Source organism: Carlito syrichta, unplaced genomic scaffold, assembly GCF_000164805.1.
Source record: "Carlito syrichta isolate Samal-C Ts95f unplaced genomic scaffold, Tarsius_syrichta-2.0.1 Scaffold230023, whole genome shotgun sequence".
Classification (NCBI taxonomy): Eukaryota; Metazoa; Chordata; class Mammalia; order Primates; family Tarsiidae; genus Carlito; species Carlito syrichta.
The window spans coordinates 2,839-28,101 of NW_007174119.1; the positions used below are offsets into that span (position 1 = coordinate 2,839).

The 25,263-nt window shown below is 52.9% G+C and overlaps 1 protein-coding gene across 2 annotated transcripts in view; it reads right to left on the reverse strand.

Annotated features, from left to right (window-relative positions):
- Positions 1-1,409: 1,409 nt before the first annotated feature.
- KIRREL3 (kirre like nephrin family adhesion molecule 3) overlaps positions 1,410-25,263 on the reverse strand; it is a 145,058-nt gene continuing 121,204 nt past the window's right edge. The window contains exons 11-18 of one of the 2 annotated variants that reach the window (XM_021709439.1): positions 23,568-23,694; positions 18,828-18,928; positions 14,823-15,021; positions 13,293-13,328; positions 9,863-9,970; positions 7,971-8,080; positions 4,545-4,631; positions 1,413-2,950 (exon numbers count right to left, since the gene is read on the reverse strand). In XM_021709439.1, coding sequence (XP_021565114.1) covers positions 2,507-2,950; positions 4,545-4,631; positions 7,971-8,080; positions 9,863-9,970; positions 13,293-13,328; positions 14,823-15,021; positions 18,828-18,928; positions 23,568-23,694 — 1,212 coding nt within the window. In that variant the 3' untranslated portion in view covers positions 1,413-2,506. Of the gene's footprint in view, positions 2,951-4,544; positions 4,632-7,970; positions 8,081-9,862; positions 9,971-13,292; positions 13,329-14,822; positions 15,022-18,827; positions 18,929-23,567; positions 23,695-25,263 lie in introns of both variants that reach the window. The other variant, XM_008051744.2, reaches the window with a different exon arrangement.

Consider the following 25,263-nt stretch of genomic DNA (forward strand, 5'->3'; position numbering starts at 1 on the left):
GCAGTCTCGACCTGTTGGGCTCAGGCTATCCTTCCGACTCATCCTTCCAAGTAGCTGGAACTATAGGCATGCACTACCATGCCCAACTGATTTTTTGATTTATTGTAGAAATGAGGTCTCACCAAGTTGCCCAGGCTGGTCTCGAACCTGTGAGCTCAGGCAGTCCTCTCACCTTGGCCTCCCAAAGTGCTGGGATTACAGGATTGGCTTGAGCCACCATGCCCGGCCGAGGGGAGCAGATTCCTTCCCTCTTCTTCTGGTTGTTCTGTCATAACTTTGGATTCCAGGAAAGAATAGGTACCTCCACCCTATTAGCTCTGTGCGTTTGTGCACATGTGTGTGGCATGTGGCATAGGCTGGTAAGGATTAGGAGGTAGATTGTCTGCTCATCTCCAAGGTGGGAAGACCAGGAGAAATTAATGGACAAGTCCTCTTAGGTTGTCTTCCTTATTCTAGTGCACCAAGGCATTTCTGCATATGGTCTTGAATCCTTGTTCCCTCGTTGGCAAAGGGAAAACGTGTATGGAAAGAGGGAAAGCTTATCGAGATTAATCTAGAGAGGGTCGGGGTCGTACTCTGCCAGGCCAGAATGGTACTAAGAACAGGATGTGCGGTGGGGTTGTACACTTACATTTCTGATCAGTTTCCAGTCCCTCAGGCTTGGGGGCTGCAAAGGAAGATATCCAGGGAACTGGGGAATGTTGAAGCACTAGGAAATAGGGTCGAAGCAGAAAATTCTTCTGAGTGGAGGAGCTATGAAGGTTGTTTGCAGAATCTGTGGATTGGGGCCGTTCAATGAATCAATGTCTGGAAAGAAGCACAAACTTGTGCGATGATGTTGGTAAGGACTACCAGGAAAGGTTGGAGAGGAAAGATCCAGAATTGACAAGAAACCTCCAACCCTCCTTAGGGACAATTTGGGTTCTTCAAAGTTCCATTTGAATCCCACTCCAACAAATGGCACTCACATTTGACCCTGCCTATCCATCCCATCTTCCATGATTACATGAAGCTTCTCACCCAAGCAAGACCATCCTTAGAACATTGAGTCTCATATTAGAATGTTAGGGTGCTTATTGGTTTAGACTCTTTCAAGAAAACTGCTAGTGGAGGGAACTTTCCCTGCAGAATTTTGCTTATAGAAAAGGACTAGAATGACCTGGCCAATGTCTAACATAACCAGTTTGCCTCTGAGTTATATTTGGCCTGAGTCAGGTGGTCGGTGAGTCTTGTTTTTGCACGCCTCTGGATTGGGCCCATCCACACAGGAGAGGTTTGATTGTCACCAAACCCAGAGCGATCAACTGCCCTCATTGAATCCAAGGGAAAAGAATCTTGGGTTCCCAAAGCATTCTCTGAGCTCTTGGGTTCTTCCTGTGGCTTTGTAGGAATACAAAGAACAGAACGAATTGTTTAGAGTAATGGCCCTAACATTTATTCTCAGGTGGTGAATAGGAGAAGTGAGGTGTAGACATACTTGCTCTCTTGCTCATGGAGTCTTACTGAAGTCAGGATCATCATTCCTTGTGTGTTTATCATCATCTGAGAAGGCGAGTCTCACCATCTTAAAGACCTGCCCCCAGCCCCCTCAAACCCGACATTTCCCAGGAAACACTCTGTAACTGTTCAAAGACCCCGAACAGAGAAGCTCTCACACTTCTTATATTAACTCCAATAGTGCTGAGGGGGAGGAGGAGTACACAAAGCAGGAGGGTGGGTGGGGGAGACTCAGAATCACACAGCCTAGTGTGGGGGGGTGTTGGGTAAGGTGTTCCCCAAGGACTCACACTTTCCCTCCTTCCTTCCCCTCCCTCCCCTCCCAGGACACCAGGCTCTGATGGGGTCAGTCCCACCTCAGAGTTCAGAGGTATCAAGTCCAAGGACAAAACTGCAAGAGTATGGACACAAAACACCAAACAAATTGGGGGTGGGCTCCCAGCCGGTGTGGTGAGAGAGTTGCCTCTTCGGCTAAGGCCATTTCTGGCTTCTCAGCCTCCAAGGTATGGGCTGTGCGCAGCAGGGGGAGCCAGGGTCTCTGGGGCAGCTTAGTGCTGGGGAGAACTTCACCCCCTTTTCCCCAGGGCTGCGTGGGAGCACAGGCACGGGGGAGGGCTTGCAGTAGGCAAGGGGTAGAGCCTACGGGACACTGGAGAGTGGACGGCAGTTTCATGAAAGCAGAGTGATAGCTGCCACGTGAGCCTGTGGGAGGAGCAGGTCATGGAGGGGTCTCCAGGAAAGGGGTGGGGACAAAGGTGTCCAGCACTGAGCACAGCGCACTCGGCTGCACCCCTGTCCGTTTCCACACCCACTGCCTCTGGCACACCGCAGCTGGGGACCCAGATTTGTGCTTGATCAGAGCTTCGAAGGAAGTGGTGACAGACGTGCTGTGAGGCTGTCCTGGAGGTGTCCAGTACTGGGGTCCTCTGCAAAGTGCCCCATGTCCCTGGACAATCGGCACGTGCCCTGCCCTCTTCCCCGGCCGGTCCCCACCCGCAGTGTGTGATCCTCAGACATGAGTCTGCATCCGCCGCTGCAGGGGTCGGCTGGGGTCAGAGTTCTGGGAAGAGGACTGGGAATGGTGGGAAGAGGAGGCGGAGGCCTTGCTGGCCTTGTCGAACTGCACGTAGCCATCCTGCTTGCCGCTGCTGCTGACGCTGCTGTCACACTGTGTGTCCAGGAAGGAGCTGCTGTCGCTGAGGGAGCCTCTCTGGAACTCCCGCTCACAAAGCTCGATGGATGAGCTGCCCATGCCCAGCACGAACCGCTGCCCGTAGTCGTAGAGGCGGCCCTGGCCACTGAGGGTGCTGTAGATGTTGGTGAAGGACATACCCGTGGGCACGCGCTGCTTGCCCGCTGGACGCAGGTCTGGCTGACAGCTGGACAGGGAGATAGTTGGGGTTGAGTGGTGCTCTTTGAAGGTGTTGACACTGTAGTAGCCGTTGGTGGGGTCCTGGGTGGGCAAGAGCAAAAGGGGTGTCACCCAGCAGAACCTTCACTCAGCATAGCCCGGGCTTCTAGGCTGAGTCCGTCCTGCCATACACAGGGAGGGGTGAGGGAGAACAGGAGGAAGGCGGAAGGGCATCCAACAAGAGACAGCAAAGGTGTATCTTGGAGAGCATGAGGAGAGGGCTGACAGGGGCTCAGGGGAGGCAGGGAACGCTGAGGGGTGAAGGGAGGGAAACAGAGGCTCTTGAATGGGTTTATGTCAGGGCAATGCAAGATCATTTGAAAATAAGACTTAAAAAAGAATTCCCGGGCTCGGTGGCTCAGCCTGTAATCCCGCGCCTTTGGGAGGCTGAGGTGAGTGAATTGCCTGAGCCCACGGGTTCGAGACCCGCCTGGGCAGCGAGACCTCATCTCTACAATAAATCAAAAAATCAGCCGGGCATGGTAGCGCATGCCTGTAATTCCGGCTACTCGGAAGGCTGAGGCGGAGGGATTGCTGGAGCCCAGCAGGTCGAGGCTGCGGTGGCCTGGAGTGGCCACTGCACTCCAGTCTGGGCAACAGAGTGAGACTTCCACTCAAAAAAAAAAAAAGAATTTCCCTCTTAGCTGGGTTCAGTGTGGCTCATGCCTGTAATCCCAGCACTTTGGGAGGCAGAGGTGAGAGGAAAAAAAAAGAAAAGAAAATAAGACTTCAAGGCTGGATGTGGTGAGTCACACCTACCTGTAACCCCAGCACTTTGGGAGGCCAAGGAAGGAGCACTGCTTGAGCCCAGAAGTCTGAGACCAGCCTGGGCAGCATAACAAGATCTAGTTTTCTTTTTCTTTTTTTTTGAGTTGGAGTCTTACTCTGTCACCCAGACTGGAGTGCAGTGGCCGCTCCCGGCCACTGCAACTTCGACCTGCTGGGCTCCGGCGATCCTTCTGCCTCAGCCTTCCAAGTAGCTGGAACTGCCTGGCTAATTTTTCTCAATTTATTGTAGAGGTATCACCAAGTTGCTCAGACTGGACTTGAACCCCTGGGCTCAGGCAATCCTCTCACCTCAGCCTCCCAAGGTGCCGGGACTACAGGTGTGAGCCACCGCCCCCCCCATGAAACCTAGTTTCTAAAAAAAAAAACAATAGCCAGGCATGGTGGCATGTGCCTGTAGTCCCAGCTACTCAGGAGGCTGAGGCAGAAGGATCTCCTGAGCCCAGGAGGTCAAGGCTGTGGTAAGCTGTGATCGCACCACTGCACTCTAGCCTGGGTGATGGTGAGACCCCGACTCAGAAAAAAAAAAGAAAAAAAGCCTTTAGTTGATTTTTGTTTTTATCTAGACCATGGATGCTTAACTTTGAAACCTGAGTGAGGAGGCTGTGGGAGAGAATTGTGGGAACTCAGCCTTAACTCTCTCAGCCTCCTCAGTGTTGAGGTGGAGAGAGCAGGTGTCCTTGGCAGGGGACTGTCCCACTGAGGGAGTATATAGAACCTGTCCCCAGGCTGCCTTTGGCCTTTCTCATCTCCTACTGGCTGTCATTCTTTGCATAGGTTTGGGGCTTGGGCTATCAGAGCTGAAGACCAGATTCCACGGCTGTGTCCTATGACCTGTGGCGCTTCTTACCTTCAGATTCTGAAACTCTTTCTCTTCTTCTTTGAGGACCTCCAGCTGCTTCAGTACTGAGTCTTGCTGGAATTCACCCCGGTCCATCTACAACCCAAAAATGGCTGCTCAGTGGATAGGAGGGGAACTAACCCTCTACTTCCCCCAAGGAAAAGATGGAAAAATAAACCCCTAAGATTGCTATATAAAAGCCCCCTTTCCCCAACCCTCCACTGTCTGGACCATGGAAGGCCAGCAAAAGCGTCAGGGTGAGTTCTTCAGCCCCCATCCTAAAAGACAGATAGGTGAGGTGGGTGGGTGAGGCTGGGACAGGTCTCTGAGGCCACGTTGCCTTTGCTTGGGCTAGGACATCCTCTTCAGATCTTACTCGGTTGGTTCAATTCAATTCATTGAGTATTTATTATAAAATCCTGGCCAGGCACTGTGCTAAGGGCCAGAGATTCGTAGACGAAGATGCATGCAGATACAGCTTTGCTCTTCAGAAAGATGGACTTGTAGGTAAATAATTGCAGAACATCAACCATGCTCCTTGGGGCAGCTCATCATCACCCAGTGCGAGGGTCTAATGAAGGTGAGGTGCTGGCAACATGGGCTACACCTGTCACTCACAGCAGGGACTTGGGCGCACTGAGAAGTTGCCAAACAGCCTGAGGGCAAGGATCACTTCTTGCTTCTGTCCCCACCCCCACACCTGGTCCAGCACCTTGTATATGGTGGTCACTGGCCAAAATGCTTTTGGAATGGAATCTCTTCATTCTTTGATTTGTCCATGCCTAGCACAGTGACTGATATACAGTAGGGCTGTTTCAAGTGTTATGTTTAAGTTGAATGAATGAATGAAGTAGCAGTTTAGCTCTAAATTAGTGAAAATTAAAATAATAATCATACATAAGATGAAAAGCAAAGCGTACTCCACATACAGTGAGTGTGTGAATTAATCCAGATAACCACAGTGATGGTTAACCTGTGACACAAAAGAGGTTTGTCACATGTCACTTCTGCTAGGCCAGGTTCCCACCTACTCTCTGGGCTGGGATTCCATTCCCCACCCCAACCCACCCCCAGACTGTTTTTTCTTCCTTGCAAACTCGCTTTCCTTGTCTCTTGCAGAGCCCACAGAATCAGCCAAAGTGTTTCCATCCGGTCATCTCCCACCAGTAAATGCTCAGGCTCTATCTGGATTGGAGCTTTTCTTTCCCACCAGATTCAGTTTCTAGGCCTGCCTTTCCTTGGTGACGAGGCCCTCTCGGGCGGGCGGGAGTTGGGGGATCCAGCTCTCCCCAAGGGCAGGCTTAGCCATGGAGCTTTTGACAACTCCCTTCCGCCATGTTATTTCTCTGCTCTCACTTGACTACTGAGCATCCCCCACTGTCTCCTGAAGGTTGGGCTGGGTGGTGTGTGAGCAGTCTGAGGCAAACAGAATGTCCCAGTGGCAAGGAATTCAAGGTCCCATTTAGGAGGAAGGACAGATCTGAAGAAGCTTAACTACAGAGCCGGTCATTCCTTATCAGGTCTAGGCTATGGTTTCCTCCGTTGTAAAATTAAACCCTCTACAGTGTTAGGCTGGGGGAACGCAGACAAGTGTAGGCTCAGGAACATGACCTTCGCCCTTGAGGAGCTCTGGGATAACTGGGGAGGCTGACACATAATTAGAGGAATGCACTGTAAAGGAGACACATGCAGAATGTTTTGGGAGAGCAGAAAGGGCACCGCTCCGCCAGCAGTGAGGGGACAAGCATGGAAATGTATGGAGTTGATGACACTTGGGCTGATTCTTGTAGGAGAATGTGAAATTCAACCAAGTCAACAGACAGAGGGAACTGCCTGTGCACGGGCCTTTGAGGTATAAAAGACCATAAAAGGCCAGGAATCACAAGCTCTTTGGTGTGTCTGGGAGGCTGGATACGCTTGGCCTGAGGATGGAGCTGGAGGGGTTGGCAGCTGCCTGGCAGTGAGGGGCCTTGATGACATGCTGGGTGGTTGGACTTTGTCCAGGAGATATGTGGAGCCACAAAAGGATTCTAGGTAGGATAAGGACAGCATCAGATTTGCGTTTTAGGAGAACTCCTTTTTGGGACTCTGGAGGCTAGGGTGAGAAAAATAGCCAAAGACTAGAAGTGTGAGACCAGTTAGAAAACTGTTATAATTTTTTGGGGGGGATGGTGGTGACAAAGCCTGAAGTAAGGAAGTGACATTGAAGGGGAGGTGAGGGCACACCATTGAGACATTTTTTGAAGTGGAATTGACAGGACCTGAAAATTAATTGGACAGAGAAAGAGTAGCTGAGGGAAAAGTCAGTTCAATTCAGTAAACATTTGTGAGCCTCTGCCAGGGACCATGTAAGGCCCTTGGAGACTCAGGGATTCATATGGCCCCAGCTGCTCACCATATAGCAACGTGAACAGCTAATACTTATTGGGCATTTACGGTGTGCCACAGGCTCCAAGCTCTTAGAGGTATTACCCATTTAACTCTCGCCACCATCTGGTTTACTGCTCCTTTTATACCCATTTTATAGATGAGGACACTGAGGCACAGAGAAACCCACGATTTTTGCCCCTTACTCTGCTGGTGCTATGACAACATACTACAACCATGACACAGTATGTACTAGAAGCTTCAAGCATAATTGTTTAAGTTTCTGCTTGGACTGCTGGGTAGATTATGACCCATAAATAGAAATCGGGAAGAGGAGGAGCAGGCTTGGTATTGCTGGGGAAGTTATGAGTTTGCTTTTGGTGAACAATCCTATTCCCAAGGAGGAACCTATGCTTCTTGAAGACTTTTTTTTAAGTTGGGGGAGGGGCATGCATGGAATATCTACAGTATTTATATGTGAAGGATTATATGTCATACAACAACGTATGATGGCAATTTCCGTGTGTCTTTTCTCCCAACTGGATAGTCAGGTTCTGTGATGGCTGAGACTGCATCTTAGATGTCTGAGAATTTCCCAGAACATCACACATAGTATAGCAGGCACGCAATGAATATTTGTTGGCTGAGATGTACGCCTGGCCTATTGTGAGGTGGGGTGGAAGGATCGTGACTGAGGCACTGCTTCTTGGAAGCCCCTAGGGGAGTCTTGGGTGGGGTGGGGGAATAAGACAGCATTCTTTTTTTTTTTTGAGTTGGAGTCTCACTCAGTTGCCCGGGCTGGAGTGCCATGGCACACTCATGACCACTCCAGCATTGACCAGCTAGGCTCTAGAGATCCTTCCACCTCAGCCTTCCAAGTAGCTGGAACTACAGGCACGCGCTACTATGTCCAGCTAGTTTTTAAAAAATTTATTGTGGAGACGCAGTCTTGCCAAGTTGCCCAGGCTGGTCTCGAACCCGCAGGCTCAGGCAATCCACTTGCCTCGGCCTCCCAAAGCGTGGGATTAAAGGCTGAACCACCGAGGCCGGCCAAGACAGCATTCTTACCATCAGTTGCTTGATGGTGGGGTGCTCTTCAGCCTCCCGACCAGAGGCAGGCTCCTTGTGGACAATTTCCACTCGGATATCATTTTTGGCTGACACAACACCTTTGAGATCTGGACATAAGATAGGAACGTGTAGATGACAGATTCAGTTCTTTCCTTTGCAATGTCAAGCTGCCCCGCAGCCCCTGCCCCTGCCCACCACCCTCCAGACTTTACCCTCTAATCCCTAAACTCAGCAGCTTTGGAGGCCCCCCTCCAATGGAATGTCTGTGGGCTGTTTCTTTCTCAGAGGAGGCCGACCCCATGACTGCTAGGCCCCTTTTGCATGCACCTCAGCCATCCACCCATGGCCTGAAAGGTTATCCTCAGCCATTTGTCTGCCTTCCTGAGTGAGGTCCTTTACATCCTGCTGCATTCTCTCTTCCTCCTGGAAGTCTTCTCTGACCTACTCTGTTGAGCTCTGATCTCTCCATTCATAGAATCTTAGATCTCAATGTTATGAAGGACCTCGAGGGACCCATGGCGAACCTCCCACCCAAAGCGGACCATCCCTGACACACCATGGGCCAGCTTCTCTGCTGGTGCTTCCGTGATGGTGATGGAAGTTTTACAACTTTTTTGAGAGGTGACCTATTTTTAGTCGGAGAGATCCACTAGAAAATTCTTCTAAAATATGCTCCTTTGAGCTGGGCTCGGTGGCTCAGCCTGTAATCCTGTGCCTTGGGAGGCTGAGGTGAGTGGATTGCCTGAGCCCGCAGGCTCGAGATCCCCCTGGGCAAGTTGGCGAGACCTCATCTCCACAATAAATCAAAAAAATCAGCTGGGTGTGGTAGCGCATGCCTGTAATTCTGGCTACTTGGAAGGCTGAGGTGGAAGGATCGCTGGAGCCCAGCAGGTTGAGGCTGTGGTGGCCGGGAGCAGCCACTGCACTCCAGTCTGGGCAACAGAGTGAGACTCCAACTCAAAAAAAAAAATGCTCCTTTGTAATTTCCCCCGAGAGGGTGGTGAGGGAGGTCCCAAAACCACAATCATTGGGAGTAGTTGTGGGAGCCAAGTCTATTTGGCTCAGAGTAGAGAAAAATGTAAGGGGAGCATGCAGCTTTTTCCAACACGTGAAGGTGGCCCCGTGGTATAGAGAGCAGACTTATGCTGGGGATTTGTTTTGTATATTATGCTGTAGACTGTTAGGGCTGGGTGGGGTCATACAAGTTATGTCATCCAGCTCCTTCATATTACAGATGAGGAAACTGAGATCTGGACTAGTGTGGCTTGGCAGAAGAGGTGGGACTAGAGGACTGTGTCTCCACTGTCCTCGTGTCTTCTCTGCCATCCTGACATACATGTGCATAATAGTCTAGCCCACGTAACTTCACAGCTGTGGCCGGTGTGGACATTCGGGTACACACAGTTCTTTAAGCATGCACAAACACTAGAATATTATTGCTAAGGATTGAAGACTTTAAAAAATTTGCTCAAAGCAATTCCTTAAATGCCTCCACTTCCCACTCCCCCCAAGCAAGTGATCTGTCCTTCTGGTTAGGCTAGCAGCTCTTGGAGAGCAAGGGTCAAGCCACTTCTTCCCCCCACTCCCAGGCTATCTACAGTCCCCCATCAAGAGAGCTACGTGCGTTCAATCCCAAGTGCTGGCTGACTGCCTTGCGGATGAAGTTCAGCCCAGTCTGGGTCAGCATCAGCTGAGTGCCCACTCTGAGCCAGACACCACGCGAGGCACCGCCCATCAATGATGCATCCGACCCAATCCCTGCCCCAGCGGCTCACAGCACTGTGAGGGCCCCTGTTCATTGCACTCCTGCTTACTTGCTCTCCGGGGCAGCCTAAGCCTGGCCATTTTCTCTGTCCCCCTCCCTGAGATCCCGGGTCTCCCTCCCGTACTTCTCTGGGAACGGGCACAGCAGAAAGCCACGATGGTTGCCATGAGGACGAGGAAGGCCACGCCGGCTCCCACGGCCACCCCAATGATGACGGCCATCGGCACAGACTCTGTGGGAGAGAAGTTTGCACAGCTGAACTAGGAATGGGGGACAGCCCGCTCTCCCCCTAGGACCTCACACACTCCCTCGGGTGCAGCCCCTGTCACATGGGCCCTTCCTGGGAAATGCCTTTGTGGGTAGGCACAGGCAGAGGCAGAGTCCAACAGGGGTCGTCTCTAGCTGGGACAGCAAAGACTGGGGTGGAGGACATGGGGGGGTAGGAGTGAGGGAGGGGGCAGGGAGGAACTGGAGAAGGGGACAGAGGAAGAAGAGTGAAGCAGGCAGACTCAGAAAAGGGGCAAGGCTGGCACAATTTAGCTCTCTTTGGCATTAAACAGGAATGTTCTGTCACGCAGTGGCTAGTGAGTCATAAGTCCTGGCTTTTCTTTGAAAAATGACTATGGTCACTGCCCTTGTTTGTGTAGTTTGTTCTTTCCTTTCCCAGATGCATTTAGAGGACAACCAGCTCTTAGGGACAGTCTTCAGATCCAAGGCAGCTTCCTCCCTGGCCTGCTGCCATCAGGGGTTGTAGCCCCCAGGTGTCCAAGTACCAGAGGGCAGAGGAGCAGGATCGCAGCCCCCACTGCCACCTCTCTAAGGAGAGATGTTCCTTTCTCTTGGTCCCCAGGCCTACTGCTTCTCCCCCTAGGCCAGCCCTTGAGCACCCTCGCTCCCCTCCTGCGAGGCAGGCCCTCATGCCCTGCTGAGTCTCGGCATCTGTCTCCTGCCCTTGCCCAGGAGAGGTGGGGAGGGAAAGGGTGATGCTGGGGGATCAGGGGATGGGTAGGTGATCTTCCAGACAGTCCTGAACCTTCTCTGGCTGCCTATGGGGCCTGAGCACATTATCTGGGACCCTGAAGAATTGATCAGGAATAGAACTAGAGAATGTTGGGGTCGGGGCAGGGAAAACTTGGGGCCCACTGAGTCCGGGCCTCCCATTTCACAGACAGAGTTGCTGGGGCCCAAAGAAATCGAGTGACTTGGCCAAGGACACACAGCTGCAGTTGAGCCAGAGTAAATCCAGGTCTCTTCTTACTGCCCCGCCCCTTCACTCGCCCACTCCTCCCCACACCCCCAAGCACTGCCCATTGTATCACACGGCATCCTCCAAGTGTCATGCGCTTGGTACAGCCCACAGACTGTTGTGGTATTGCGTCTTGGCTCTATCCCTTCTTCTGAGTGACTGACTTTACTTCTCTTATCTGTAAAACAGGGATGAGGATGGTGGCCACCTCTATGGGGTTCAGCTGGGGGAATGTAGTAGAGGCCTTGGAGCAGACCTGTTCCCCAACTCTGCTCAGCACTGGCTCCTGTTACTGTCCTGGAAGGGGCCACCGCAGCAGGTCACCACCTTAAAGGCTAGGAAAGTTCCTTTTAAAGCCTGGGCCCCTCTCAGCCCCACCCTACATTCATCAGTGTGGATGACTTCGGGCAACTCAGACTGGCTCAAGGGTTAGCTTTTCATCGTTGCTGCTTTCTTTAAAGAGAAAACCTCAAACCTTGGTCCCTAAAATGCTGCTGAGAGGAGGTGTCGGGTGGTGGGGGGGCAGCTACTTGTCCTCTGCCGGAGATCTGTTGCCGGAGGGGTTGGCATTCTGGTTGGCAGTGTTGGTGATGCCGGCCATTCCCTTGCTACCCAGGACCTGCACACAAACTCAGTACCCACCTACTGGCAATGAGACCACTGCAGGGGTGACAGGGGAGGGGACCAAGAGGGAGTAGGTGTGGCAAACACTCAAGGATTGAAAATAGGGAGTGCTTGGGTTGGTCTCAACAATGAGGACTGAGAATAGGGACGTGACCTTGGTTGAGTTTGCTCTGACAAATAGATGATTCTGTCTCTGGGCTTTAATTCCATTAGGAAAGGAAAACTGTGCGAGAAGCTCATTGGTTAATTTGGGTTTGATTTAGTTTCTCCTCGGATTCCTAGTTAAGTTTTCTTGGAAAAACTCAGGGCTTGTCTCAGCTGAACTCACATCCCAAGCCTAAAGAGCAAGGTTGGCCGTATCTAAGTTGCCTTCTGACCCTGGCATCGTATGAGACCGTTTCCTTGAGGTGGTAACAGCTGAGGGTCGGGGGAGAGAGGCGCCATCTTAGCTGGACAATGGTCCCCAGGTAGGTACGCAGGGACAGAGGGAGGGGGGAGCTGTGTGGCTATGTGGACCCTGGGGTGGCATCCCTTCCCAGTTCCTGACCTGTCTGTGTGCATCTCCTCCTTGCCTGGCCTCCTGAGGTTTGGCCCAGGCTGCCTGTGCAAGCTGCTCCTCCCCAGGAGAGGAACCCAAGAGAAGGGCTGTCCCCACTCGGCTTCCCCTTCACCCAAAGAGGTGGATCAGGCCTGAGGAGTCTCAGCCAAGGGAGGAAGGTGTCAGGGAGCGCAGGTGAGTGTGAATAGACACGTGAAATGGAAACAGGGGGACACCGCTCCTCAGTGTCAGGGCAGACTGCGAGGGGACTCGGAGAATACCACAGGAGGCTGAAAATGCTCTGTGTGGGCTGCAGGGGCCTCTGGGAGTTAGCCTGCCCTCCGGGTTGGTGCTCTGATGGAGGTGCATCTGCCCAGGGGGGTGGGGCCCCGTATGGAACTTGCTGAAGGGGGGAACACAGGCCAGGGGCCAGTGTGGCAGGAGATCTGGGTCAGAGGACCCTTTGAGTCTTCAGCATGGCTGTAGAGTCTGACTTGCTACCTCCTGATTATTTTTTCTAGTTTTCTGCTTGGGAATGGGGAGGGGACATTTATCTCTCGTGGGGTCCCAAGACGGAGCCACTCAACCCTTTGCTACAGGGTGCCAGGGAGGGAGGCCCTGCCACACAGCCTCGGCCTGAGAGGAGATGACACTTCCACAGGGGACTGTGGGAGTAGGGAGGGGACGGCAGGCGGCAAGCACGGATTAAACAAGCCACAGCAGGGATTGGGGGCCCGGTGTCCTGGGAAGCAATGACCACACTGGTGATGATGTGGAGAAGCAGGAGAGGCAGGGAGAGCCTGGGGACAGAGGAGGCCAGGACAGGGGTGAGCTGACCCAGGGGACAGGAGTCAGGACTTCTGAAGAGAAGAGATGGAAGGAATGGGGGGAGGGGTGAGATCCATTGTCCAGGTGAGGGAGGAGCTGTGGGGTGCAGACAGGAGACAGGTCTCTGGGGTCCCTAGACCCAAGCTGGCTGGGAACCCTTCTCCCCGCTGCTCTGACTACACTACACCCTCGGGACGGGGGAGGGCAGAGAAGTTAGCGGCCTGCACAGGCCTCCCTGCCCCCTTCTGGGTCCCTCCCCCACTAGCCAAGAAGCCCCTTCCCCCCATCCAGGGTGGTTCTCATGGTCTCCTTCCGTACCTGCTTCCAGCCCGGCTCCCGACTTCATTTCCGAACCTGTTTGGAAATAAAGCAAGCGTCCACAGCCAGGGCCTGGCTGGCCGGGGTGGGGTGGGGCTGGGGGATCAGCTACCTGGAGGCGGCAGGGGCGAGGGGGCTCCCTCCTCAGTCATGTCTCTGGGACCCCTGACAGATCCAGGCTAGCCCAGCTGAACTTGGAGTTCATTCAGACTGACTCAGAGACTCCAGAGGGGCTAGGGACCCAAGAGAGAGGTCACGTCTCGGAGGGGTCTGGGGAGGTTGGGTGAGAACACTTAGGGGAGGGCATGGGGGGCACCGAGGGGGAAGACACGGAGGGTAGGCAACAGGGGACCAGGAAGGTTCGGGATGATGTGTGGATGATATTATGCAAATTATGTGCAAAGCGTTATGCAAAGCAGCATCTATTAGGGAAGAGGTGTTGGGAGATGCCGAACGATTGGATCCATAGGTGCCATCACCACGTGGTCCACTGAGGCCTGGTGGCCTGGCTGGGACCACCTGCTTGGTCCAGAATCTCTCACCAGGGCCTGACGGCCTGTGGGTGGGTCTTCACCTTGGAGGGCATCTGAGGCTGCCAGGACAAAGGCCTCCCGGCCTCTGGGCCCAGCTAGAGTCCCAGGCCCGGTTGAGCATGAATTCCTGTTCCACCATAGCTTAGCCCCGGCTGGCAGTGAGGCAAGATCTGTTGCCCATTTCTGGACTGAGTGTGCTGCTGGCCATGGCGGAGCCCTCTGGAACCACCGCTCAGTGCCCCTCGAGGCTTCCGGTCCTACAGTCTGTGCAAGAACTTTGTGCAAAGACGGGTGCTCCAAGATCTGACCAGGAGCTACAGCCGCCAGCACACGGGGTCACAGCAGGATGAGGCTTCTCCTTCCTTCCCCTCACCCGCCCAGCTGCTCTGTGCCCTCCTGCCCAGCGCTGCCTTTGGAGATAGTGGTCCGGGTGCCTCCTGGGGGTCTGCGTATGGTCTGAGCCCAGCCACCCCCACATCAGGGATCCGCACAAGGAAGCGTTGCCCCTCGGCTATAGCTTGGGTGCCCTCTGTGGGGCTTCTGGGTAACTGGCCTGGCGTGTGGTCTTAACTGGGCCTGGGCCAGGTTCCCGACACATCCGTGCCAGTGTGTCCCATGCTCTGCCTAGGTCTAGTGCCCCCCTAAGACCAGGGCCCAGAGGGAGGGCGGAGTGCACGAAGGCAGGACCTCCGGAGGCTGGCGGGCACACTTCACAGTGACCACCCTGCTTGCTCCTTGGCCTCCTCTCCCCGAAACCTCGCTCTGGAAGCACCACACTGAGCAGTTTTCTTCCCCTTCTTGCTTCCTGGTGGAGGCTAGCGCCCCTTGCTCCAGAGTGGAGCCCAGTTGAGGAGGGCTGCTGACAGGCCAAGGCTGCGTGGCTGCCAGGAGGAACGTGGGGCTTGTTCTTGGCTGCTGACCCACCTTGCAGCTTCTGCAGGTGCTCTGCTGCTCTGTCCCGTGCCCCGGCCCTGCCCCGGGCCGGGAGAGGGCTCACCTTGTTCCTTGAGTCGGATGATCTCGGTGTCAGAGCCGAAGCTGTTCCAGGCGGTGCAGTTGTAGATGGTCTGGAAGTCGGCGCGCACGATGTTGCTGATGGTCAGGGTGGAGATGACGCCCTCCTCCGTGCTGATGGTCTCCACTGTGTAGCGCCCTGATGTCCCCGACTCTAGCACATTCTCCTTCCAGGACCAGGCCTGTCCGGGACGCAGAATCAGAAGGGGCCACACTCACACCAGCACCCCGTGCGTGCTGCTTCCCGGCTCACATTCATACTCTGGCACCTGTGTGCACAGGTATACCCACGTGCATGTACACATCACACATATGCATATGCACCACAGCACACAAACACACATCACAACACGTGTATACATACCACACACACTGCCAACACGTGTACACACACTATGCCACACATACTGCCAGCATGTGTACACACAGCTATGTGCACACACACCACAAACATGCACACACATGCACACAATACAACACACACAAGCACACATCACAACACACACACTACCAACATGTGTCCACAAAGACATACCACAAGCATGCATACACTATCACACACATAAACATGCATCACAACATATATACACACATATCACATCATACGCATAGCCAACATCTACATACATCACAACATACACACCACCAACGTGTGTACACACAGTCATGTGCACATACACCACAAACATGCACACATATGCATACCCTAAAGCATACAAACATACATCACACTATACACATATCGCCAACACGTATACACCCTGGTACGTGTATACATGCCATGTCACAAACATACATAAACACATATGCACGCACCACAGCATCATAAACATGCATTATAATACATATACACACATGCCACCATCATGTGTACCTACAGGCATATGTATACATACAGCACTACCATTACAAACACACATACACACATGGGCACACACAATTGAATGCAAACACACAAACACACATCAGACCATACACATGCACACACATGCACACACACCACGATACACATAAACATGCATCTAAACACATGCATACACCAAACCACACACAACACACTACACTCCATACATGCCTGCACACATGTGCAATACAACACACATAAATACACATCAGAATGCATGCATATCACACCACATGACACACTAAAAACATGCATACACGCACATACACTACAACACACATACATTACAATATACATACACCACTAACATGTATACACCCAGGTATGCACACACACACCATGCCACAAACATTCATAAATGTGTGCACACACCACAACACCATAAACATGCATTATTTTTCCCCAATAGTGCCATCAAATATACACACATGCCACCAACATGTGTACCTATAGGCATGTGTATACATACACCACACCCACTCCAAACATGGACACACACATGTGCACACACAATGGCACACACATACACACACACACACACCGTGATACACATAAACATGCATCAGAACACATGTGTACACCAAAATTCACACAACACAGTACATCACAGACACGTCTGCACACACGTGCAACAACACACATAACTACACATCATAATGCATGCATATCACACCCCACGACACACTACAAACATGCAGACACATATATATACATATGCCACATGCCATACCACACGTACATAGAGCATGCATAGACACTCTCACAGTACGCACACATAAGTATGCTTATACATGTATACACATACCATAATACACATACACACATCACAACACATGTACACACTTCAACACACATGAGTACACACATCTTGACACACAGGCATAGCATGTGCTCATACACACGAGTGTACACCGCCCGTAAACATGCGTCCACATGTCCACACACACACACGGAGGCTGGGGCCAACTCAGAGGGTACTTCCACTCAAGGAGGGGCCATGTGGAGCGTTTTTTTCCTGGCAATGAGGGCGCTCTGCTGGCAGCAACCTGAGCCTCCTGAGACGCTCCCTCTTGCCTCCGGCAGGTCTGGGGTAGAATAGTAGCCCTGAGGGACCGAGTCTAATTGTCCCTTTCTGTGCTATTGTTTTGAGGAGGGTTTAGCCAGTTGGGTTTGTCATCGTCTTCATTTACCTTAGTTTACAAGGGTGGTGGTTTCCCTGGGCTCAGAGTCAGTCTACATGCGCCATCCACACCTCAGCGGGAAGCCCTGGCTCACGCACCTTGAATGCCCTGGCTTAGTGTTCAGGAGAACGGGGCAGTGCAGTCGGTGCCCACAGGGCCTCGGTTCCCCAAACTTGGTGCTGCTGTCATTCTGGACCAGATCATTCCTGGCTCCTATTCACTAGATGACAGCAGCACTCTTGCAAGCTGTGACAACCAAAAGCGTTTCTAGACGCTGCCAAATGTCCCCTGGGACCAGTGAGAACCACTGGCCTACAAATAGATATTTATGGAGAGAAAAACGGTGTAAAAGTGCCCCCAAAGAGAGTGGAATATTTTACAATGGGCATGTATTACATTTATAATTTTTTTTTTGAATTGGAGTCTCACTCTGTCGCCCAGGCTGGAATGCAGTGGCATACTCACGGCCACCACAGCCTCGACCGGCTGGGCTCTGGCGACCCTTCTGCCTCAACCTTCCAAGGCGCTGGAACTACAGGCACACGCCACCATGCCTGGCTAATTTTTTGGTTTATTGTGGAGATGAGGTCTCGCCAAGTTGCCCAGGCGGGTCCTGAACCCGTAGGCTCAGGCAATCCTCTCACTTCGGTCTCCCGAAGTGCTGGCATTATAGGCGTGAACCACCGCACCCGGCCCTATAATGTTTTTAAAATAGTGAAGTGAATGCAGGAGGCGGAGGTATTAGTTTTATCCGGGAAGTCTTACAATTTTGGTGTGAATCTTTCAGACAGTAAGTGAACGGAGTGCTTGAGAGAGTGTGTAGCAACAACAGTAGTCTAATAATAACTTAAGTTTACTAGATGACAGTTTCAGTTTGTGCAACCTGGTGCCTCCACTTTTGCATGCCTGGGTGGCCAGGGAGTTTTCAGAGGCTCAGCTCCTGGCCCAGCTCTCTCCCTCCTGAGCACTGCTATCTTGTGAAAAGGTAGAACTGCCCTTTGGAGTGGACCCTGGGCAGTTTTCTAGCAGGATTGTCCTGGGCATTGGGAATTGTTAAAAGTATTTTCCCCCAACAGTGTCATCAAATGCCCACTCTTTGTTTTCACGCCTGAGATCTCTCCAGTTTCAGATAGATTTGGGTGCATGACTTTCCCTCTAAACATGCAAATATCTGCCACAGTGTCTCACACCTGCAATCGCAGCACTTTGGGAGGCTGAGGCAGGAGGATTGCTTGAGCCCAGGAGTTTGAGACCAGCCTGTGGTAACATAGCGAGACCCCATTTCTACAAAAAAATTGATAATTAAAAAAAAATATATATATAAAAACAAAAAGTGCAAATATCTGGAGGAAAGGAGAGAGCACGGAAATGCTCATTTTAGAGAAGACAACTCTTGCTATCCTGGGCAGGGTCCCAGGATGCTAAGAGCCTTGGAGACCTGGAGAGGAGGATTCTGGGAGGTCCAGAAAGGGGTCACCAGTTCTAAACTACACTCTAGGATTTTGCTAAGACTGGCCTGGAGCCCAGGAAAGGGAAGGCGTTGTCTTTTCCCTGAGCTCCCCCGGCCCCTCAGGTGCAGAATTCGGATAGAACCATTAATGCCAGCTCAGCAGAACGCCTGCCCAACGCGGCGAGGGAGAGGAAGCGGGGTGGAGGAGGTGTGGTGGGGGGAGCACAGCCTGCTCTGGAGAGGATCCCGCCACACTTTTGTCTCCGTGATGCCCTTCCAAGAGAGGGAGGCGGGGATAACGTTCCCCAGCGAGGAAAGGCGCCTGGGAGGTGGGCACCCCCTGGCCGGCCACGGGCTATGGGCAGGAGTGAACGCAAGCTGCCGGGGGGCGGGGGCGGGGTGGGGTGGGTGAGGGGTGCAGGCCCGCCCCGTCCTCCCTCCTTGGCCACTCACGATGCGGTCGGGCGGCGGGGTGCTGCGGATGAAGCACTTGATCTGGCCCTTCTCGCCGTGCAGGGCGTGCTGGGTCTGGGTGCTGGAGATGATGGGGGGGCCTGTGGAGAGACGGCACCGTGAGGCACCCGGGAGGGGCAGTCCCGGCTGGCCTCCCTTGGGTGGGTTCGGTGGTTTGTTTATTCATGCAGCCAAGCATCCAGCCAACGCTTGCTGAAGGCCTGTATGAGCAAGGCAGAGTGCAAGGCGGGGGACTCAGGATAAATTAGTCATTCAGTCATAAACCTCTCAAGGGACCGTGGCGAGTGCTTCTAAGTCAGAATCCCCAGAGATATAAATGACTGTAATAAAGGGTGGAGAGTGTTAGTACCACGGGCGCGGTGCAGATAAAGTGCTAACCGACTTCAGAGCGGAGAGAATAATTCTATCGGGCGGATGAGGAAAGCTTTAAAGGAGGTGGTAAGCCTGAGAAGGGGATGGGGAAGGTGTGGGATGAAGGACTCCTCCGCCTTGGTCTGCCGCTCCACGACAGCCATTTCTCAGACGGCCAGCAGAGGGCGCTCCTGACTAACAAACGGGAGGGCTGCCGGCCTTGCCAACCGGGAAGAGAAATGGTTGATGTGTCCCTTCCAAGGGCGGGAATCACCCCGAATAGGAGGAACGCGCTGGCCATGTTCATAGCCTTAAACCCACGAGTGTCTTATGAGATACTACAGTTCATCACCTGGTCTGCCTTCACATACACATACACACTCGGGCAGCCCAGGTGAGAGCGGGGCTGGCTCCAAAATGGACCCCAATATTATTCCAAAATGTGTGTGTGTGTGTGTGTGTGTGTGTGAGAGAGAGAGAGAGAGAGAGAGAGAGAGAGAGAGAGAGTTTATGGCTGCCGGGTTCTGAACCCCTGTCTCATTTATCACACTGAACAGCCAAGAGTGTCCACCTGGTGGAGCATCGCCCATTCCACAGTGCTCCCTGTCCGGTTCTGCCTGTTATCTAACCCATGTCTTTCCTGTGTGATGTCCACCTGGCAGTGAAAGGGGAGAGAAGGAGCAGCTAGTTCAGCTGTTTGCTCAGCTATCTTCCTGCCTGGGCTGGGTCGTTGAGGGCCAGGTGTGGGAATGGAAACCCTTGTACCTGCTTTCTAATTCCTGTGGTAAGGGTTGGGACGTAGATGGCAGACAACAGAAGAGAGAGAGAGAGAGAGCTAAGAGCAACGGATGTGGAGAACAGGCAAAATTATGCAGGGAACAAAACAAAAATTGCTGCAAACATAATTGCTGTTTATTAGTCACCTTAATTAAAACAGATTTGCATTTCTATGAGCAGCTCTCTGCCAAGGGGCGGAAAGGTATCGGAGACACTCAGATGGCGTCTACTGAGTTGAGGTCAGGGCTTCTACCGAGATGGCTTTAAGATGGGCTGAGCCTGCCTGCCTAATTCACATCCCTTAGCTCCATGAAGGCTTGGAGCAGAAGAGCTGAGGGCTGGATGCTTTAGGAACATGGAGGGTGATCTGTTCTGCAGCTGGGCTCAAAAGTGATGACACCACAAAACCTTTCCCTTGGCTTCCCAGGAACTGGGAATTCCCTGGGGGGCGGGGGTTGTCAGGGGTTCTAAAAGTCATCAGCAAATGCATCTGTGTTGATGGGCTTCTTAAAAGAAAACAGCCGGGCTCGGTGGCTCAGCCTGTAATCCTGCGCTTTGGGAGGCTGAGGTGAGTGGATTGCCTGAGCCCGTGGGTTTGAGACCCGCCTGGGCAACTTGGTGAGACCTCATCTCTACAATAAATAAAAAATTAGCCAGGCGTGGTAGCGCACGCCTGTAGTTCCGGCTCCTTGGAAGGCTGAGGCAGAAGGATCGCCAGAGCCCAGCAGATCGAGGCTGCGGTGGCAGGGAGCGGCCACTGTACTCCAGTCTGGTGACAGAGTGAGAATCCAACTCAAAAAAAAAGAAAACAAAACAAAAAGCAGGGGTTAGGGAGTCATCTGTAGCATGATTTCTCTCCCCTTCTTGCAGATGCCCGGGTTGAGCCTGGTCGGTGAGGTCTGTGCCAACTTATTTCCCAAAGGACTGCTTCCTGGCCGGCAGTTGTCTGCGGGCTGCGATGTGCGGCGGTGAGAACCCGGTCTCATTCTGGGTGCTTTCACAGTGTCCACCGCACCCAGGCCCTGTCCACTGGGCTTCAGCCCCTCAGGGGGAACAGACAGTTGACTCCCCTGGCGGGTCTGGCAGGCTCCCCTCCCTGGGCCACTTCATCCATCCCCTGCTTCTGGGCTTGGTGACCCTCCTGCAGCAGAAATACACGAGCAGCTACCTTGCTTCTCTCCAATCCCCTTAGCTTTTGTCTGCCTGGCAACCCAGGAGAGCTTGTGCCAGAAGGGGTGGAGGCAGAGGAGGGAGAAAAGACAGACCCAGAGGGCATAGCCTGGGCCCGGGCTGTGGTATTCCTCTGAGAGAAATGTCCCTCCAGGCGTGTGTTCCCCAGGGGATGTCCTCTCCTCAAGAAACCTCTTTAAATCTCCATCGGCAATGCCTGAACATCTAAGGTGACAGCAGATGTCGGGCTTCCTTTATCTACCCTCTTTTCCCCAGAAACGATGCTCATTTAATAGCTTCAGGACTGGGGCGCAGGCGAGTCTGATGTCCCCGGCCTGCTGGCCATGGGGCCAGCGGAGCAGAGAGGAGCTGGTCATAGGCACGGATGGATGGCCCGTTGCTCCAGCGCCCTCTCCAGCCGGGCCACAGAGAGGCCGCTGATCTCACCAGAGCCAAGTGTCAGACACCGGCGCGCCGAAGGAAAAGCTGCAGCCTGTGTGTTGCCATGGATATGTGGAGGCGCGATCAGATGCGGTTATTTTTAGCCCTGCAGTGCCAATTTATTGGTGGCATCCTGAGGACACAAGGACGGGCAGGAGGGCTCTCGGGTCGAGGTTCTGCCCAGGACAGGTGGTCTATGAGTGCTCTGGGTGGACTCTCTCTCCCTCTGGGGCTGCTACAGCTCTGGGAGAGGGGGAGAAGCATGGAAATAGGCTTGGGGGGGGGGCTGGCTAATGGGGACAGCAGAGAGGGATGGCTGAGGAGGCACCAAGCTGGTTTTAGTCTTCTAGAAAGGGGGAGGATGGATGAGGCTGTCAGGGGGCGACTTCCTGGGTGGAGATGAAGCGACACCTACAGGGTTAATTCTGAGGCCTCAGTGCCCTTCCTAGGGCCCTGCTCCGGGGCCCGGACTTCCTGCAAACATGGGTCTGTGGCTCAGTGTCTGCAGAGGCCCAGAGCTTCGGGGCTGTGATCTGAGGCAGACTATGGTGGGGACAGGGGGCTCCCAAAGGGCCACGGCCATGACAGAGGTGGGGTAAGACCTTTGGAAACGGCAGAGAAGTCAAACCGGCAACTTTGCATTCTAGCTATGGTCCAAGCGCCTGCTATGGCAGGGATGTTGGGACTGGCATCCTGGCGCCACAGCCTTCTTGGGTATGGCCTGAGCTAGGTTCCAGATTCTCCGTGACCATGTATATCCCATCATCCAGGCCTCACCTGAGGTCCTTGCTCCTAAAAGTTTCAGTCATTCATCTATTAGCCCCACCATGAAAATACTCTCCTGCTGTAATTCTTGTTATTTTATATGCTAAGACATGTTCCCTGCCCTCAATGGAGATCCTAAGACTGGGCTTGGTGGCTCGTGTCTGTATTCCCAACAATTTGAGAGGCTGAGGTGGGAGGATTGCTTGAGGCCAGGAGTTCGAGACCAGCCTGGGCAACAGTGAGATCCTGCCTCTACAAAAAAGTGGTATTTATTTATTTTATTAGCAGGACATGATGGCATGTGCCTGTAGTCTCGGCTGCTTGAGCGGCTGAGGTGGGAGTATCACCTGAGCCCAGGAGTTTGAGGCTGCAGTGAGCTATGATCACACCACTGCACTCCAGCCTAGGTGACAGAATAAGGGCTTGTCTCAAAAAAGGGGAACTTGGCCGGGCTTGGTGGCTCAGCCTGTAATCCCAGCACTTTGGGAGACTGAGGCGAGTGGATTACCTGAGCCCATGGGTTCGAGACCAGCCTGGGCAACTTGGTGAGACCTCATCTCTACAATAAATAAAAAATTAGCCGGATGTGGTAGTGCGTGCCTGTAGTTCCGGCTACTTGGAAGGCTGAGGTAAAAGGATCACTGGATCCCAGCTGGTCGAGGCTGCGGTGGCTGGGAGCGTGCCACTGCACTCCAGCTTGGGCAACGGAGTGAGACTCCAATAAAAAAAAAAGGGGAACTTGAACACTCGGTCTCCTGGAGATAGTGACAAACCTCCCTGGTTGAGTGGCTCACCTGATGAAACAGGAAGAGGCTGACCAGGAGCCACAGAGATGCTTCCTTAAAATCTCCATGGGCCAAGGTCATGGTGGATGGACCAAAGGGGAGATATGGGATCTGTGTTGGCCCCCTAGTGACCGCTGACACTATTTTCCTGGCCAGGATAAAATTTATCACCTACCACTTGTAGGGCAGACCCTTTTAAAGGTAACAAAGAAAGACACAGGTGATCAGAAAACTACCCAGTCCCTTCCTCCCCTCGGCCTGGGCTTGATGGGGACTCCAAGAGGTAGACATAATTGCTGCTGACCCATAGTTGGAGGTTGATAGCAAGGTCCAGAACCAGTGACAGCCCCTTCGGGCAATGCCTGGTACCAAGATGCCTGGGTTCTTCACCCCTTCCTCCCGCTCTGAGCCACCCCAATAGGAGTCTTACCATTGACAGTCAGGGTCACCTCTCGTTCCCCGGCTCCTACACGGGGCACTACGGCCCGGCACACATACTTCCCGGCATCCTCCTGGCGGACGGATTTGAGGGTCAGGGTTTTTTCATTGCTCAGGACCTAGGAGAATTGGGAGAGTCAGGCACCAAGAGTAGAGACAGGGCTCGCTCTCTCTCTGGGAACTAGACATAGTCTCCAGTAGAAATGGAGGTTGGGAAAAAGAGGCAGAAAGTTTCCGGATACAGATAGTGCCCTGTGGGCGGTATAGAGGAGTCTCTGCCAGCACAGAGGATACCTCTTGAAGCTGAGAATACCATAGGTGCAGCCCTGTGAGTTGGGAGGATGGGGAGGGATGTATGTAAGAGGAGGAGGGGGACTCCCTGGCGGGGGACCCCAGGCTTCCTCCTACAGGAAGGAGATGCCCACCTCCCTGTACGTGTGGTGGCTTCTCCTCTCCCAGGCTGGCCATGGGTGAAATTATCCTACAGCTGAACTTCTTTGAGGGTCCCTGTATTTTATGAGTAATTTTCAGTATCCCTTTGAGATATAGCTTGGGGTGATGAAAAGAAAATGGGCTTCGGAACGGGTGGGGTGGCTCATGCCTGTAATTCCAGCATTTAGGGAGGCCGATGTGGGAGGATTGCTTGATCCCAGGAGTTCGAGATCAGCCTGGGCAACATAGTGAGATATTGTCTCTACAAAAAAAATCAACAAATCAGCAAGGCGTGGTGGTGTGTGTCTGTAGTCCCACTCAGGAGGCTGAGGTGGAAGGATCACCTGATCCCAGGAGATGGAGGGTGTGATGAGTTGTGACGTGCCACTCCAGCCTGGGTGACAGAGTGAGACGCAAAAAAAAAAAAAAAGAAAAAAGAAAAGAAAGAAAGAAAGAAACAAATAAAAAGAAACAAAAGAAAATAAGCTTTGGCATGAGCTTGATCTGTAAATCCTGGCTCCGGCAGTGAATACCAGTGTCTCTTTGTTTCCTTGTGTATATGTGGGGCAATGCCTCCCCCTACTTCCCTAACACAAGGCCCTCGCTGCTCCTCCTGATGGCAAGGACATCCGACAAACTCTTAGGCACACTGAAGAGGACAGATGTTTCAAAAGAGGAACACAGGGAGAAAGTGAAGCGTAACCCTAAGGCTGCAGGGTAACTTAATTGGGGGAGTTAAAGTCTTCCTTTCTTCTTTCCTGCCTTCCTTCCTGCCTTTCTTCCGTCCTTTCCTTCCTTCTCTTCCCCCCCCAGGAGACCCGTGCAGATGTTCAGGAGTCACCTCAGTGAAGGTTCTGGAAGAAGATAAAGAGGAGTCAGGAAGTGACTTCAGGAGGCCCCAGAAATATGAATCAGGGAATGATTTACCCAGGGGCTTAGAGCAGAAGCATTTGGAAAAATCCCTGAAAGCCCCCATGCGGAGTAACTTGGGACAATTCAGCCGGGACATGATCCCTGTTAGCGAGAGTCAGTCCTGGCTTACTATCAACCATGCTGTTCCCAAGCATGACACCCAAAAGAAAACTGGGAATCTAGCATCCTGGAGGGGTCAGAAACCTTGTGTGAACACCTTTCGGGAGATTTCCTTCCTTGATTCCTGCACCCAGGAGATGCTGGAAGCACATATTATAAGATTTCAGGCGAGGCACAGGTGGCGTGCAAACCTCCAGTCCCTGGAGCCCATCAGTCTCCAGTTA